Source organism: Ammospiza nelsoni, chromosome 28, assembly GCF_027579445.1.
Source record: "Ammospiza nelsoni isolate bAmmNel1 chromosome 28, bAmmNel1.pri, whole genome shotgun sequence".
NCBI lineage: Eukaryota > Metazoa > Chordata > Aves > Passeriformes > Passerellidae > Ammospiza > Ammospiza nelsoni.
The window spans coordinates 2,274,295-2,289,988 of NC_080660.1; the positions used below are offsets into that span (position 1 = coordinate 2,274,295).

Here is a 15,694-nt window from a genome sequence, read left to right on the forward strand (position 1 = left end):
CCCGGGCAACGCCAACGCCGGCAGCTGCACCCACTGAAACACGGACACGGCACGGGCTGCAGAGAAATAATTCAGTTTTAAGTGAACTACAGGAGAATCAAGTGGGGGAGGAAGGAAGGAAGAAGGTTGTGAACAAAAATAATCACAGTTTCACTTGGTTCTTCTTACTAGAAAGAGCAGCTGAGCCATGAGGGCACAGCCTGGGGGCGCTTTGGGTGCCCAACGCCACCAAACCATCCCAGGAGGGTGTGAGCTCCTCATGGGCACCCCAGAGCTGGAGGTGGATGTGGGAGAGGCACCCAGGAGTCCTGTCTGTGCCAGGGTTTGGCCTCTTGGAGCAGCTCCTGGGGCACCCCAACCTCTGCCACCCCAACCTCTGCCACCCCAACCTCTGCCACCCCAAACTCTGCCACCCCCGGCTCTGCACTGGCCTCAGAAGGAAATGCCCAAGGAGTGAAGAGCTGCTGCCACCTCTCCCTGGAGGCACCACAAGGCTCTGGTGGTGGTGCTGGTGGTGGGTTCTCACCTCCCAACCCTACCTGGGAAGGGGAAAAACAAAAATCCCCTGGTCCCTCCCCAGGCTGAGCCCACCCAGTGCCCCAGGAACTGCAGGTCCCCATGGGGAGAGGGGTCCAATTGATGGGACCCATCAAGGATCTCCTCCACACCACGCGAGGACTTATTGAAGGCCACCAGCATGGCCCAGATCATCTCTGTGGCCTTGCCTTTGGCACCTTCCAGGTCCAAGTCCTTCTGGGGAGAGGGTTCCCCTTGATGGGACCCATCAATGATCTCCCCATCCCATGTGAGGAGGAGTGTAGGATTTCTTGAAGGCCACCAGCATGGCCCAGATCATCTCTGTGGCCATGCCTTTGGCACCTTCCAGGCCCAAGTCCTTCTGGGGAGAAGGTCCTTGGTAGGACCCCATGTGGGGTGTGGAGTCCCCTTGATGGGACCCATCAATGATCTCCCCCATCCCATGTGAGGAGGGGTTTAGGACTTTTTGAAGGCCACCAGCATGGCCCAGATCATCTCTGTGGCCCTGCCTTTGTCACCTTCCAGTTCCAGGTCCCTCTAGGGAGACCCCAGGGTGGAACCCCGTGATGGGACCCATCAAGGAGAGGTTTTAGGACTTATTGAAGGCCACCAGCATGGCCCAGATCATCTCTGTGGCCATGCCTTTGGGACGTTCCGGGTCCAAGTCCTTCTGGGGAGAGAGGTTTCCCTTGATAGGACCCCATGTAGGGTGTGGAGTCCCCTTGATGGGACATCAAGGATCTCCCCTACCCCACATGAGGAGGGGTTTAGGACTTTTTGAAGGCCACCAGCATGGCCCAGATCATCTCTGTGCCTTTGCCCTTAGCACCTTCCAAGTCCAGGTTCTTCTGGGGAGACCCCAGGGTGGAACCCCATGATGGGACCCACCAAGGAGAGCTTTTAGGACTTATTGAAAGCCGCCAGCACGGCCCAGATCATCTCCATGCCCTTGCCCTTGGCAGCCTCCACCTCAGGGTCCATATCCAGCAGGTCCTTGGTCCTGTTCATGGCCACGTCGTACTTGTCGTCGGCCAGGCTGGCAAAAACGTTCTCCAGCACGTCCGAGGCGTGGGCCAGCACCAGCAGGGCCAGGGTCCTGCGCTCCATGCGCTGCGGCTCGTTGACCCAACGCTCCAGGACGCTCTCCTGGAGCCTCTTGAGCAGGCGCTGCTTCTCGGAGGCGTTGCACACGGGGTGCGTGGTCATGTCGAAGAGGAGGAAGTTCTGCTTCTCCGTGGTCAGGATGCCCTTCTCCACCAGGGCCTTGGCCAGGCGCTCGCGCACGTTGCGCAGCTGGTACTGCAGCTTGAAGGGGTTCCAGGTCTCTCCTGAGGGACAGCAGGCTCTGGTCAAGGTTTGTTTGCCAATGCCAACGTCCTTCCACCCTTCCATGATGGCCTGCATGGACACTGGGCTCTGAGGTCCAAGACTTCCACCAAGCTCCCAACCCAAAAATTCTACTCTGCCCCCACATTCAACCTTCTCCTGCTCTCCTCATCTCCATGGACCTTCAGGGATCCACAGCCAGGCGAAGGAGACTCTGCTCAAGGTTTCCTTCCCAATTCCAATGTCCTTCCACCCTTCCACCTGCATGGACACCAGGTTCTGCCACAGGAGGTCTGAGGTCCAAAATTTCCACCAAGCTCCCAACCCAGAAAATTCTTCTCTGCCCCCACTTTCAACCTTCTCCTGCTCTTCCCATCTCCAGGGATCTCCAGGAACCTCCAGGAATCCAGAGCCAAGCCAGGGAGGCTCTGGTCAAGCTTTGCTTCCCAATCCAAACATCCTTCTATCCTTCCATGGTGTCCTGCATGGACACCAGGTTCTGCCACAGGAGCTCTGAGGTCCAAAATTTCCACCAAGCTCCCAACCCCAAAAATCCTTCTCTGCTCCCACTTTCAACCTTCTCCTGCTCTTCCCATTTCCAGGGATCTCTAGGAACCTCCAGGGATCCAGAGCCAGGCCAGGGAGGCTCTGGTCAAAGTTTGTTTCCCAATCCTAATGTCCTTCCACCCTTCCATGATGTCCTGCATGGACACCAGGCTCTGCCAAAGGAGCTCTGAGGTCCAAAATTTCCACCAAGCTCCCAACCCAGAAAATTCTGCCCACATTCAGCCTTCTCCTGCTCTCCCCATCTTCATGGACCTCCAGGGATCCAGAGCCAAGCAGGGAGTCTCTGGTCAAGGTTTATTTCCCAATTCCAACATCCTTCCATCCTTCCATGGTGTCCTGCATGGACACCAGGTTCTGCCACAGGAGGTCTGAGGTCCAAGATTTCCACCAAGCTCCCAACCCAGAAAATTCTTCTCTGCCCCCACTTTCAACCTTCTCCTGCTCTTCCCATCTCCAGGAACCTCCAGGAATCAGAGCCAGGTCAGGGAGGCTCTGGTCAAGGTTTGTTTGCCCATCCCAGTGTCCTTCCACCCGTCCATGATGTCCTGCATGGACACCTGGCTCTGATCCCTTGGTGGAACTCAGACCCTCCTGGTAAAGCTCCCAGTGGAGCTTGAGGAGAAATCCCAGGAGATCTCCCAGGAGATCCCAGGGCAAATCCCTTCCCAAAGCCTCCTCCACCCATGGGTCATCCCAGGCTTGGTGAGGCCTCAGCATTTGGATCCCCCAAAATGCTTCCCAGGAGACCAAAATCCCATTGACGATCTGGAAATCCTCCCAGGAGACCCAAATCTTATCTGAGATCCTCCAAAATCCTTCCCAGGAGACCCAAATCCCACCTGGGACCCCCCAAAATCCTCCAGTAGAACCTTCAAATTCTACCTGGACATCTAAATATCCCCCAGGGTGATCTGGGAAGGGAAATCAGGGAATCATGGACAGGCCTGGAGAGGGGTTTTGGAGGGATTTGAGGGTCCAGAGCAGTTTTGGGAGTTCTCTAATCATCAGATCCTGGAGCTCTGGATGCAGAGGGTGACCCTGGATGGATTTTGGTGGCTTTGGTTGGGTCTCAGGGATGTTTGGACAGCCCTGGAGAGGGATTTTAGAGAGGGGTTTTGGAGAGATTTGAGAGTCCAGGGTGGTTTTGGGGTTCTCCTCTCTTTTTGGGGTTCCCTCACCACCAGATCCCAGAGCTCTGGATGCAGAGCACGACCCTGGATGGATTTTGGTGGCTTTGGCTGGGTCTCAGGGATGTTTGGAGAGCCCTGGAGAGGGGTTTTGGATGAGTTTGAGAATCCAGGCTGGTTTAGAGTTTCCCTCACCACCAGATCCCAGAGTTCTGGATGCAGAGGATGACCCTGGATGGATTTTGATGGCTTTGGTTGGGTCTGGGTCCTGGAGCTCTGGATGCAGAGCATGACCCTGCATGGATTTTGGTGGCTTTGGTTGGGTCTGGGTCCTGAAGCTCTGGATGCAGAGCATGACCCTGGACAGATTTTGGTGGCTTTGGCTGGGTCCTGGAGCTCTGGATGCAGAGAGGGATACAGAGCATGACCCTGGATGGATTTTGGTGGCTCTCAGGGATGTTTGGAGAGCCCTGGAGGGAGCTGGGATGGTGGAATCTCCTCCTGGCCCTACCAGTGAGCAGCTCTATCCAGGTCTGCACCGTCTCTGCTGTCTCTGTGGCCTTGATGTGCCTGAGGGTCTCATCCAGCAGCACATCCCCAGTGGGAGCATCCGACTTCAGCAGCACCTGGGAGGAGCAATACCACAGAACACCAGCAAATTGTAAATTGGTGTCATTATTATTTAATTTTACATTATTATAATTATACATAAATATTAGAGTAATATTACAGAATATAATAATATTGTAATTTTGTATCATTATAATATTGAAATTATGTAATAACATCATATTCTATTAATATTATATAGTATTATAGTAGAATATAATAATATTGTAATTTTGTATCACTATAATATTGAAATTATGTAATAACATAATATTCTATTAATATTATATAGTATTATAATATAATAATATTGTAATTTTGTATCATTATAATATTGAAATTATGCAATAACATAATATTCTATTAATATTGTATAGTATTATAATATAATAATTTTGCATCATTATTATATACTATTGTAATCATATAATAATAGTCTATCAATATATAATATTATAATAGTGTAATATTAGATAATTATTGTACAGTATTGTAATATTATAATGACTTAATATTATATGAATATTATATACTATTATATAAAATATATATTAATATTATATACTATACTATATACTATTATAATGTGTTAATATATTATATTTGTACTTAATATTACTATAGCATTATAATGTGTAATCATGGAATACTATAATTATATTATATAATATTGTCCTTTTGTTATTATATAATATATTACTATATAATATTTTTATATAATATAATATTATATTATATAGTAATATATATTACTATATAATATAATAAAGTATTATTATACTATATTATATATTTTATTAGTATGACATAATATATAATAAAATTATAATTATATAATATTGTAATTATATAATAATAATAGCTTTTTGAAAATAATGAAATGGATTTTACATATGTGATGTTAAAGTAACTCTGCGATAAAGACAGAGTTAGTAGTAGTTTTTATTTCTGTTTTATGGCATGTATCTCCTATTGTCCTTTTTAAAATTAAATTAATTATTAATTCATTATTAAACTATTTTTAAAATATTTTAATTTCAATTTTAATTTCATTATTACTTATTTTAATAGCTATCTTTTTCATTATTTTAATAAAAAAGATAGCTATTAAAGCAAGCAATAGTTATCTTTTAATAGCTATCTTCTTATTATTTATTTATTTAAAATTGAGCTATTTATTTAAATTTTTATTCTTTCTTTTATTTTTTATTATCCATTTATTTAAATTTTAATTATTTCTTTTACCATTACTTAAAATTTTTCTTTAATTTTTAATTATTTATTTACGTAATTTTAATTTATTTATATTATTTACTTTATTTTATTTATTATTTATTTCTATTATTTCTTTTTAATTGATTGCTTGGTTTTTTTTTTTTTTTGGTTTTTTTTTTTTTTTTTTTTTTTTTTTTTTGTTTGTTTTTTTTTTTTTTTTTTGTTTTTTTTTGTTTTTTTTTTTTTTAATTCCATTTTCACAAGAGACCAAACACGTTTTCCACACTCCCCAGGCAGGCTGGGCTGGGCACACCCCCAGCCCTTGTCCCACAGCAGCCTGACCTTCTGCTGGGGAGGATGGGACAGGAAAGCCTTAGCAATGTGATTGCCTGGCAAAAGATTTTGAGAACAGAGAAACTGTAAGTGAGATTGAAAGGAAAGCAAGCTTTGAGATCCCTCAGTTACTGAAAAACTGGAAAACAAAAATCTAACACAGTGTGAGGAATGTAATGATTCTTACAGGTTGTATGGAAATGTTATAGGATATACATGCTGTAGTAGATTGGTTGATGAAAATGAGATTGAAATGAAAGCAAGCTTTGAGATCCCTCAGTTACTGAAAAACTGGAAAATAAGGGTGTGCTCACTAAAGGTGATCCCCTTGTGATGGAACAACACCCTCTGCAAGCAGGCAGCTCCAAGGCTCAGACCCTACACCTTGGCAGAAGGGGCCCAAAGAATAAGATTTAGGGTTTAAAATGTAACACAGTATGGTAATGTAATGATTCTTACAGGCTGTATGGAAATGTTACAGGATATACATGCTGCAGTAGATTGGTTGAAGAAAATCTGAATATTCATCACTGAAGATGATTTATTGTATTGTAACAGGAACTTCGCTCTCTTTTTGTGCTCACTTCTTCTTCGTCTTCCCCTCTGCACTTCTTCACCCCCTCCTTTCTACAAGCTCTCCTCTCTTAAACCTTTGTCTTTAACTCTCTCACACTTTAAGCCTCTCTCCTCTCAGTCTGCTCCGAGCTGCAGCTGGCAGCTCCCGGCAGGGCCCTGCACCCACGCCCTTGGCAATAAACTGCAAGTTCTACGACTTGGCTTCAAAGAGATCTCATCCATCCCGACCGTGCATGACCCCCACCACTCCCCCAGACTCTCTTACAACCTTCCTCTCCAGCAGCCTCTTCTTCCTCAGGGCCAGCGGCTCCAGGCGGATGCGGCCGCGCAGCGCCAGCTCGATGAGGATCCCGCCGCGCAGCCCCGAGGAGATGCAGTCGTTCCAGAACGAGGTGTAGCCCTGGGGAGAAATGGCAGGGAATTGAATTTGTCCTCTCTGTGCTTCTCGTCCCTCCTGGACTGCTGGGATCCTGCCCAGGAGTCTCCCCAAAGCTTCCAGATTTCCACATTTCCCTGCTTCCTTCTCTAAACCTTCCCAGATTTCCACATTTCCCTGCTTCCTTCTCTAAACCTTCCCAGATTTCCACATTTCGCTGCTTCCTTCTCTAAACCTTCCCAGATTTCCACATTTCCCTGCTTCCTTCTCTAAACCTTCCCAGATTTCCACATTTCGCTGCTTCCTTCTCTAAACCTTCCCAGATTTCCACATTTCCCTGCTTCTCCGCCCAAGGCTTCCAGATTTCCACATTTCCCTGCTCCTTTCTCTTCAAATCTTCCCAAATTTCCCTGCTCCTCTCTCTAAACCTTCCCAAACTTCCCTGCTCTTGTCTCTCCAAAGCTTCCCAGATTTCCCTGCTCCCATCTCTCCAAACCTTCCCAGATTTCCACATTTCCCTGCTCCTGTCTCTCCAAACCTTCCCAAATTTCCCTGTTCCTGTCTCCAAACCTTCCCACATTTCCCTCCTCCTGTCTCCCCAAAGCTTCCAGATTTCCAGATTTCCCTGCTTCCTTCTCTAAACCTTCCCACATTTCTCTCCTTCTTTCTCTCCAAACCCTGCCAGATTTCCACATTTCCCTGCTCCTCTCCTCAAAGCTCCCCACATTTCCACACTTTCCTGCTCCTGTCTCTGCTCTTGTCTCTCTAAACCTTCCCACATTTCCACATTTCTCTGCTCCTGTCTCTCCAAACCTTCCCAAATTTCCCTGTTCCTGTCTCCAAACCTTTCCAGATTTCTCTGTTCCTGTCTCTCCAAACCTTGCCAAATTTCCCTGCTCCTCTCCAAACCTTCCCACATTTCCCTGTTCCTGTCTCCAAACCTTCCCACATTTCCCTCCTCCTGTCTCCCCAAACCTTCCCAGATTTCCACATTTCCCTGTTCCTGTTTCTTCAAACCTTCCCAGATCTTCCCTGCTCCTCTCTCTAAACCTTCCCAAATTCCCTGCTCTTGTCTCTGCTCCTTTCTCTCCAAATCTTCCCACATTTCCCTGCTCCTGTCTCCAAACCTTTCCAGATTTCTCTGTTCCTGTCTCTCCAAATCTTCCCAAACTTCCCTGCTCCTGTCTCTCTAAACCTTTCCACATTTCCCTGCTCCTCTCTAAACCTTCCCAAATTCCCTGCTCTTGTCTCTGCTCCTTTCTCTCCAAAGCTTCCCAGATTTCCACATTTCCCTGTTCCTTTCTCTAAACCTTCCCACATTTCCCTGTTTCTGTTTCTGCTCCCATCTCTCCAAACCCTCCCAGATTTCCACATTTCCCTGCTCCTGTCTCTCCAAACCTTTCCAGATTTCCACATTTCCCTGCTCCTCTCTCCAAACCTTCCCAGATTTCCCTGCTCCTGTCTCCAAATTTTCCCACATTTCCCTGCTCCTGTCTCTCCAAACCTTTCCAGATTTCCACATTTCCCTGCTCCTCTCTCCAAACCTTCCCAAATTTCCCTGCTCCTTTCTCTAAACCTTCCCAGATTTCCACATTTCCCTGCTCCTCTCTCTCCAAATCTTCCCAAATTTCCCTGCTCCTGTTTCTCCAAGACTTCCCAGATTTCCACATTTCCATGCTCCTTTCTCTTCAAATCTTCCCAAATTTCCCTGCTCCTGTCTCTCTAAACCTTCCCAAACTTCCCCGCTCTTGTCTCTGCTCCTGTCTCTCCAAATCTTCCCAGATTTCCACATTTCCCTGTTCCTTTCTCTAAAACTTCCCACATTTCCCTGTTTCTGTTTCTGCTCCCATCTCTCCAAACCCTCCCAGATTTCCACATTTCCCTGCTCCTGTCTCTCCAAACCTTTCCAGATTTCTCTGCTCCTGTTCCAAATTTTCCCACATTTCTCTGCTCCTGTCTCTCCAAACCTTCCCACATTTCTCTGTTCCTGTCTCCAAACCTTTCCAGATTTCTCTGCTCCTGTCTCTCCAATTCTTCCCAAATTTCCCTGTACCTGTCTCTCTAAACCTTTCCACATTTCCCTGCTCCTTTCTCTAAACCTTCCCAGATTTCCACATTTCCCTGCTCCTCTCTCTCCAAATCTTCCCAAATTTCCCTGCTCCTCTCTCTAAACCTTCCCAAATTCCCTGCTCTTGTCTCTGCTCCTTTCTCTCCAAATCTTCCCAGATTTCCACATTTCCCTGTTCCTTTCTCTAAACCTTCCTACATTTCCCTGTTTCTGTTTCTGCTCCCATCTCTCCAAACCCTCCCAGATTTCCACATTTCCCTGCTCCTGTCTCTCCAAACCTTTCCAGATTTCTCTGTTCCTGTCTCTCCAAATCTTCCCAAATTTCCCTGCTCCTGTCTCTCTAAACCTTTCCACATTTCCCTGCTCCTCTCTCCAAACCTTCCCACATTTCCCTGTTCCTGTCTCCAAACCTTCCCAGATTTCCCTCCTCCTGTCTCCCCAAAGCTTCCCAGATTTCCACATTTCCCTGTTCCTGTCTCTCCAAACCTTCCCACATTCCCCTGCTCCCTTCTCTCCAAAGCTTCCAGATTTCCACATTTCCCTGCACCTTTCTCTCCAAATCTTCCCAGATTTCCCTGCTCCTCTCTCTAAACCTTCCCACATTTCCACATTTCCCTGTTCCTGTCTCCAAACCTTCCCAGATTTCCCTGCTCCTGTCTCCCCAAAGATTCCCAGATTTCCAGATTTCCCTGTTCCTGTTTCTCCAAACCTTCCCAGATTTCCCTGCTCCCTTCTCTAAACCTTTCCAAATTTCCCTGCTCCCGTCTCTGCTCCTTTCTCTCCAAAGCCTCCCAGATTTCCACATTTCCCTGCTCCTGTCTCCAAACCTTTCCACATTTTCTGCTGCTCTTTTGGCTCTTTTTTCCTCCCTTTCTTCTTTTTTTCTCCTCCCTTTATGCTGCTTGCTTTCTTCCCTTTCTGCTCTTTACTTCCTCCTTTTCTGCTGCTTTTTCTGCTGCTTTCTTTCCTCCATTTCTGCTGCTTGCTTTCTTCCCTTTATGGTCTTTTTTTCCTCCTTTTCTGCTGCTTTTTTTCCTCCTTTTCTGCCCTTTTTTCTCCCTTCCTGCTGCTCTTTCTGCTCTTTTTTCCTCCCTTTCTGCTCTTTCTTTCCACCCCTTCTGCTGCTTTTTCTGCTGCTTTCTTTCCTTTTACTGCTCCTTCTTTCCCCCCCTTCTGCCCTTTTTTGCTCCCTTTCTGCTGCTTTCTTTCCTCCCTTTCTGCTCTTTTTTTCTCCTTTTCTGTTCCTTCTTTCCTCCCTTTCTGCTGATGGCTTTCTTCCCTTTCTGCTCTTTTTTTTCTCCTTTTCTGCTGCTTTCTTTCCTCCTTTTCTGCCCTTTTTTCCCCTCCCCTTCTGCTGCTCTTTCTGCTCTTTTTTCCCTCCCTTTCTGCTCTTTTTCCCTTCCTTCCTGCTGCTTTCTTTTCTCCCTTTCTGCTGCTCTTTCTGCTCTTTTTTCCCTCCCTTTCTGCTCTTTTTTCCTTCCTTCCTGCTGCTTTCTTTTCTCCCTTTCTGCTGCTCTTTCTGCTCTTTTTTCCCTCCCTTTCTGCTCTTTTTTCCTTCCTTCCTGCTGCTTTCTTTTCTCCCTTTCTGCTGCTCTTTCTGCTCTTTTTTCCCTCCCTTTCTGCTCTTTTTCCCTTCCTTCCTGCTGCTTTCTTTTCTCCCTTTCTGCTGCTCTTTCTGCTGCTTTCTTTCCTCCTTTTCTGCTCCTTCTTTCCTCCCTTCCTGCTGCTCTTTCTCTGCATGGAAAACAAGGATGGAAGGACCTAAAATCCACCAGGAGCCTGCAGAAAAAGTGAAAAAAACCTTCCCAAAGCAAACAGGCTGGGCACCCCCAGCCCTCCCCAGGGCTGAATTCCCATCCCATGTGGACTCTGGGTTTGCCCAGCACGGAGAACCATCAAATAAATGAAGATTTTTATTTGCTTTCTCCACTTCCTTGTGCAGGAACACAAAGCAACCTTTCATCCCTGCCCTCCTGGTTTCCTTTCCTGGATTTTGCTCCTGGCTTTTACAAACAAAGTTCTCCAGGAAAGGGTGTGAAGATGGGCAAAGGTTTCAATTTCCTGGCCTCAAGGGCACGTTAACCCCCTAGGAAATTTGAAATTCCAAAGCTCCTGGGTTATTTTCCAGCTTGGAAAATAAAAGCCAGCCTGGTTTGCAGCCAGGTACTCCTACATGGACAGACTGGTACTTTAAATAATGAAATCACACCGTGAGCTCATTGAATTTGCAAAAATCATCTTGTTTTTCCCCAGTCATCAAAGCATGAGTGAACACCTGAGCTGTGAAAACAGAGCCCAGCTCAGGGCCAGGCTGCTGCTGCCTCTGCTTGTGAGCTCCAGGAATGTGGAAGGACAGGATGGAATAATTAAAAAAAAAAAAAAAAAAAAAAAAAAAAAAAAAGTGTGGCAAGGTTTTTTCCCTATTTGTTGTGCTCTGCCAGGTTCCTGGTGGCTCAAGGGCTGCTCCCAGGATACATTAACCAAGAACACCAAACACAGCCCAGGAGAACAGCAGCCCACGGCACCCCACTCCCAGGCTGCTGTCAAATATTTGCTCCAGGATTATTTGCATTGTGTTCCCTGAGGTGCTGCCACTTCCTAGTTGGCTCCCAGATCTGATCTGGGGCTCTGGGACAGGACAGCCCCAGCCCTTGTCACTGTCACAGCCTGGCCCGGATCCCTGGGACAGCTCAGCACCAGCTGGGACCAGCCCACAACTGCACAGCCCTGCTGGGAAGAAGGTTCTGGAACCTCACAAAGGTTTAACTCCACCCCTGGGGGAGGAAGAGGATGAAGAGGATGAAGAGGAGGAGGACATCCACCTCAGCTCCTCAGGGTGGGAGACACAGGAATCATGCAATGGTTACAGATGGAAGAGATCTCCACTTGACCAAAGTGGGTTCCTGGAGCTGGAAAGCCTCTCTAGAACCTTCTGCTCTGCCACTGCCAGCCCAAAAATCACCTTGGGCACCTGGTTGGCTTCCCCTGGTCTGCAATTCCCCATCCACTCATCAGGAACAGCAGATTTTAGAATTCTGGGATGGTTTGGCTTGGAAGGGACCTTAAAGATCAACTGATCCCATTCCATGGCAGGGCCAGGTTCCACCACATCCAACCTGGCCTGGGCCATTCCCAGGATGGGGCAGCCATGGGACAACCTGTGCCAGGGCCTCACCACCCTCCCAGGCAAAGACTTCCCCAGGCTGATGCAGGAGATGGATGCAGGGGTGAAATCAAGGTGCAGGGACAGCTCAGAGAACCCCACAGCAGGCAGAGCTGATAAACCGGTTCCTAGCAGCTGATAAGCACAAACCAAGTGACCCCAGGGTGACAGGCACAGAGGAGGAGCTCCCACAGTGACATTCCCACCCAGAGCTGCCCATCCCCACCCCTGCCTGGCCCAGCAAGGCAGCAGAGCTGCAGCTCCTGCTCCCTGTCCATTGTGGCTCTGCTGCTCTCTGCCTCTTCCCTCTGCTCCTTCCCCCATTGTTAAGGGTGTCCCCGTGTGCCAGCTGCTGCTTTGGGGCTGCACAGGAGGTTGAAAGGATGTTCACCCTTTGATAAAGCAGCTGAGCCTCCTTCTACCCATGGCTTCAGCCCTGGAAAAAACACCACCAACTTTGCTCTGCCCCTGTGCCCAAGGCAGAGCTGCTGGGACAGCATTATCAGCCACGTGCACGGCTCAGCTTGCCATCTCCTGGCACAGGGAGCCCAGAGCAGCTGCACCATCCCTGCAAGTGTCCAAGGCCAGGCTGGACAGGGCTTGGAGCAGCCTGGGATGGTGGAAGGTGTCCCTGTCCCTGGTGAGGGTTTGGAACTGGATGAGCTTCACAGTCCCAACGCTCAACGCCATGGCTCAGTTGAGGTGTTGGACTCCACGATCTTTAAGATCTCTTCCAACCCAGTGATTCTGTGAAGGTTCCAAGCAGGTTCTGAGGGACAGCACTGAGAAGAACCCATCCCATCCTTTCTGCTGCTCCCCGAGAGCCTGGAGCCCGGCTTGACCGCAGCACTGCCCACCAGGCTCACCTCCTTGTCCTTCAGCCCCAGGAGCAGCACCTCCTCCATGAGGGTCAGGCGGATGTCCTTGGAGTCATCGGGCTCGTCCTCGTTCAGCTCCCTGTCCGCAGCCTCCTCCTCACCCTCGCCCTTCCTCTCGGAGCCCCGGCCCTCGGCCCGCCGGCCCCGGTGCGTCAGCGTCGTCATCCCCGGCTGCACGAGGGGCACGGGGTGCTGAGACCCCAGACTCAAAACTCCAGAGCCAAACCCACCCCCCAAACCCCCTCCCCCATTCCCAGTCCCAAACACAAACCCATTTCCCCAAACCCAAACCCCTCCCACAGAGCCAAACCCCCAGAGCCAAATCCCCTTCCCCAGACCAAGAGGCGCTCATCCCTTCTGCCCCAGGATTTCCAGCTCCCCCAGACCCAAATCCTCACCCCCAAACCCCCTCCCCCATAGCCAAACCCCCACCCCCAAAGGCAAACCCCCATTCCCAGAGCCCCAGACACAAACCCACTCCCCCAGACCCAAACCCCATCCCCCAGAGCCAAATCCCCTTCCCCAGACCGAGAGGCGCTCATCCCTTCTACCCCAGGACTTCCAGCTCCCCCAGACCCAAATCCTCACCCCCAAACCCCCTTCCCCAGAGCCAAACCCCCACCCCCAAAGGCAAACCCCCATTCCCAGAGCCCCAGACCCAGACACAAACCCACTCCCCCAGACCCATCCCCCAGAGCCAAATCCCCTTCCCCAGACCAAGAGACGCTCATCCCTTCTGCCCCAGGATTTCCAGCTCCCCCAGACCCAAAACCCCCTTCCCCAGAGCCAAACGTCTCCCACAGACCCAAACCCCCAGAGCCAAATCCCCTTCCCCAGACCAAGAGACGCTCATCCCTTCTGCCCCAGGATTTCCAGCTCCCCCAGACCCCAATCCTCACCCCCACATCCACTCCCCCAAACCCAGACCCAAGTCTCATCCCGCAGACCAAGGGACACTCGCCGCTCCTACCCCAGGATTTCCAGCTCCCCCAGACCCAAATCCCCTCCCACAGACCCAAACCCACTCCCCCAGACCCCCTGACCCAGATCAAGGGATGCTCCTACCCCACGATTTCCAGTTCCCCTAGACCCAAACCCAAACCCCCAGATCCAACCCCCATTCCCAGACTGGCTCATCCCTTCTGCCCCAGGATTTCCAGCTCCCCCAGACCCCAATCCTCACTCCCAGACCCAAACTCAAATCCCCATTCCCAGACCAAGGGATGCTCCTACCTCAGGATTTTCAGCTCCCCCAGACCCAAATCCCCTACTTCAGACCCAAACCCCCATTCCCCGACCAAGAGGCGCTCATCCCTTCTGCCCCAGGATTTCCAGTTCCCCCAGACCCAAATCCCCGTTCCTGGACCCCAGACCCAAACCCCCTCACCCAGACCAAGAGGCACTCGCTGCTCCCACCCCAGGATTTTCAGCTCCCACCCCAGGATTTTCAGCTTCCCCAGACTCAAACTCCTCCCTCAGAGCCAAACCCCCAGACCCAAACCCCCGTTCCCAGACCAAGAGGCGCTCGTCCTTCTACCCCAGGATTGATTTACAGTTCCCCTAGACCCAAACACCCTTCCCATCCCCCAGAGCCAAACCCCCTCACCCAGACCAAGGGACGCTCCTACCTAAAGATTTCCAGCTCCCCCAGACCCAAACCCCAGACCCCCTCCCCAGCCCAAGGGGCTCTCGTCCCTTCGCCCCCAGGGTTCCCAGCTCCCCATTCTCGGGGCTGTCGGGGATCTCCATCCCCGCCATCGCTGGGCCGGTCGCAGCCCAGGTTCTGAGGGGAGGAGCAGCGGAGCCCCCGAGGCCGCACGGGCGGGTCCCGCACCCCCGGCAGCGTCCGGGGACAGCCCCATCCCACCGGGCTCCCAACCCCGGCCCGGCTCCGCCTCATCCCCCCGGGTTCCGTCCCACCCCTCACAGCCCCGATCCGGTTCTGCCTCATCCCCCCGGGTTCCGTCCCACCCCTCACGGCCCCGGTCCGGTTCTGCCTCATCCCCCGGGGGCTCCGTCCCACCCCTCACGGCCCCAGTCCGGCTCCATCCCACCGCCCTTGTGCCATCCCTCACGACCCCAGCCCGACCCTGCCTCACCCCTCCAGGCTCCATCCCACCCCTCACGGCCCCGGTCCGACCCTGCCTCACCCCTCCAGGCTCCATCCCACCCCTCACGGCCCAGGTCCGACCCTGCCTCACCCTCCAGGCTCCATCCCACCCCTCACGGCCCAGGTCCGACCCTGCCTCATCCCTCCAGGCTCCATCCCACCTCTCACGGCCCCGGCCCGGCTCCATCCCAGCCCCCGGCCCAGCCCCGCTCCATCCCGCCCGCGGGTGAAGATCTGCCCCCCCATGAGGGTTGGGAGCTGCTAAAGCCCCCCACGCGCTGCTCCCCGCCCGGCCTCACCGCTGCCCGGCGGGTCCGCCCGCCCCGTTCCGCTCCGTTCCGGGGCCGCGGGCAGGAAAAGCCTCCGCGGCGCCGCCGCTGCTTCCTGGCCTCCGCTGGTCCCGCCCACGCCGCAGTCCTGACCAATGGGAGCCCGCGCGGGTCGGAGCAGCCAATGAGCGCGGCTCGGGTGGGTCAAGGGGCGGGACTTCCTACTGTCAGTCAGGGAGTGGCTCCGCCCCCGCCCGCGTGTCGTGTCCCGCTCCCGTTCCTGTTCTTGTCCCGTCCCGTGTCCCCTCCTGGGTCCCATTCCCTGTCCTGTCCCGTGTCACATTCCGTGTCCTGTCCCGTGTCACATTCCGTGTCCCCTCCTGGGTCCCATTCCGTGTCCTGTCCCGTGTCACATTCCGTGTCCTGTCCCGTGTCCCCTCCTGGGTCCCATTCCCTGTCCTGTCCCGTGTCCCCTCCTGGGTCCCATTCCCCGTCCCGTCCCGTGTCCCCTCCTGGGTCCCATTCCGTGTCTTGTCCCCA

At 51.1% G+C, this 15,694-nt stretch overlaps 1 protein-coding gene across 1 annotated transcript; it reads right to left on the bottom strand.

The window, feature by feature from the left end:
• Window positions 1–70: 70 nt before the first annotated feature.
• On the bottom strand, window positions 71–15,257 carry GOLPH3L (golgi phosphoprotein 3 like). Its single transcript, XM_059490186.1, has 6 exons — window positions 15,185–15,257; window positions 12,764–12,946; window positions 6,559–6,690; window positions 4,069–4,183; window positions 390–1,865; window positions 71–359 (listed from the first exon to the last, which is right to left on the bottom strand). Exons 2-5 carry the CDS (start codon window positions 12,938–12,940, stop codon window positions 1,438–1,440), a joined length of 852 nt encoding a protein of 283 aa, XP_059346169.1. The 5' UTR covers window positions 12,941–12,946; window positions 15,185–15,257; the 3' UTR covers window positions 71–359; window positions 390–1,437.
• Window positions 15,258–15,694: the final 437 nt, after the last annotated feature.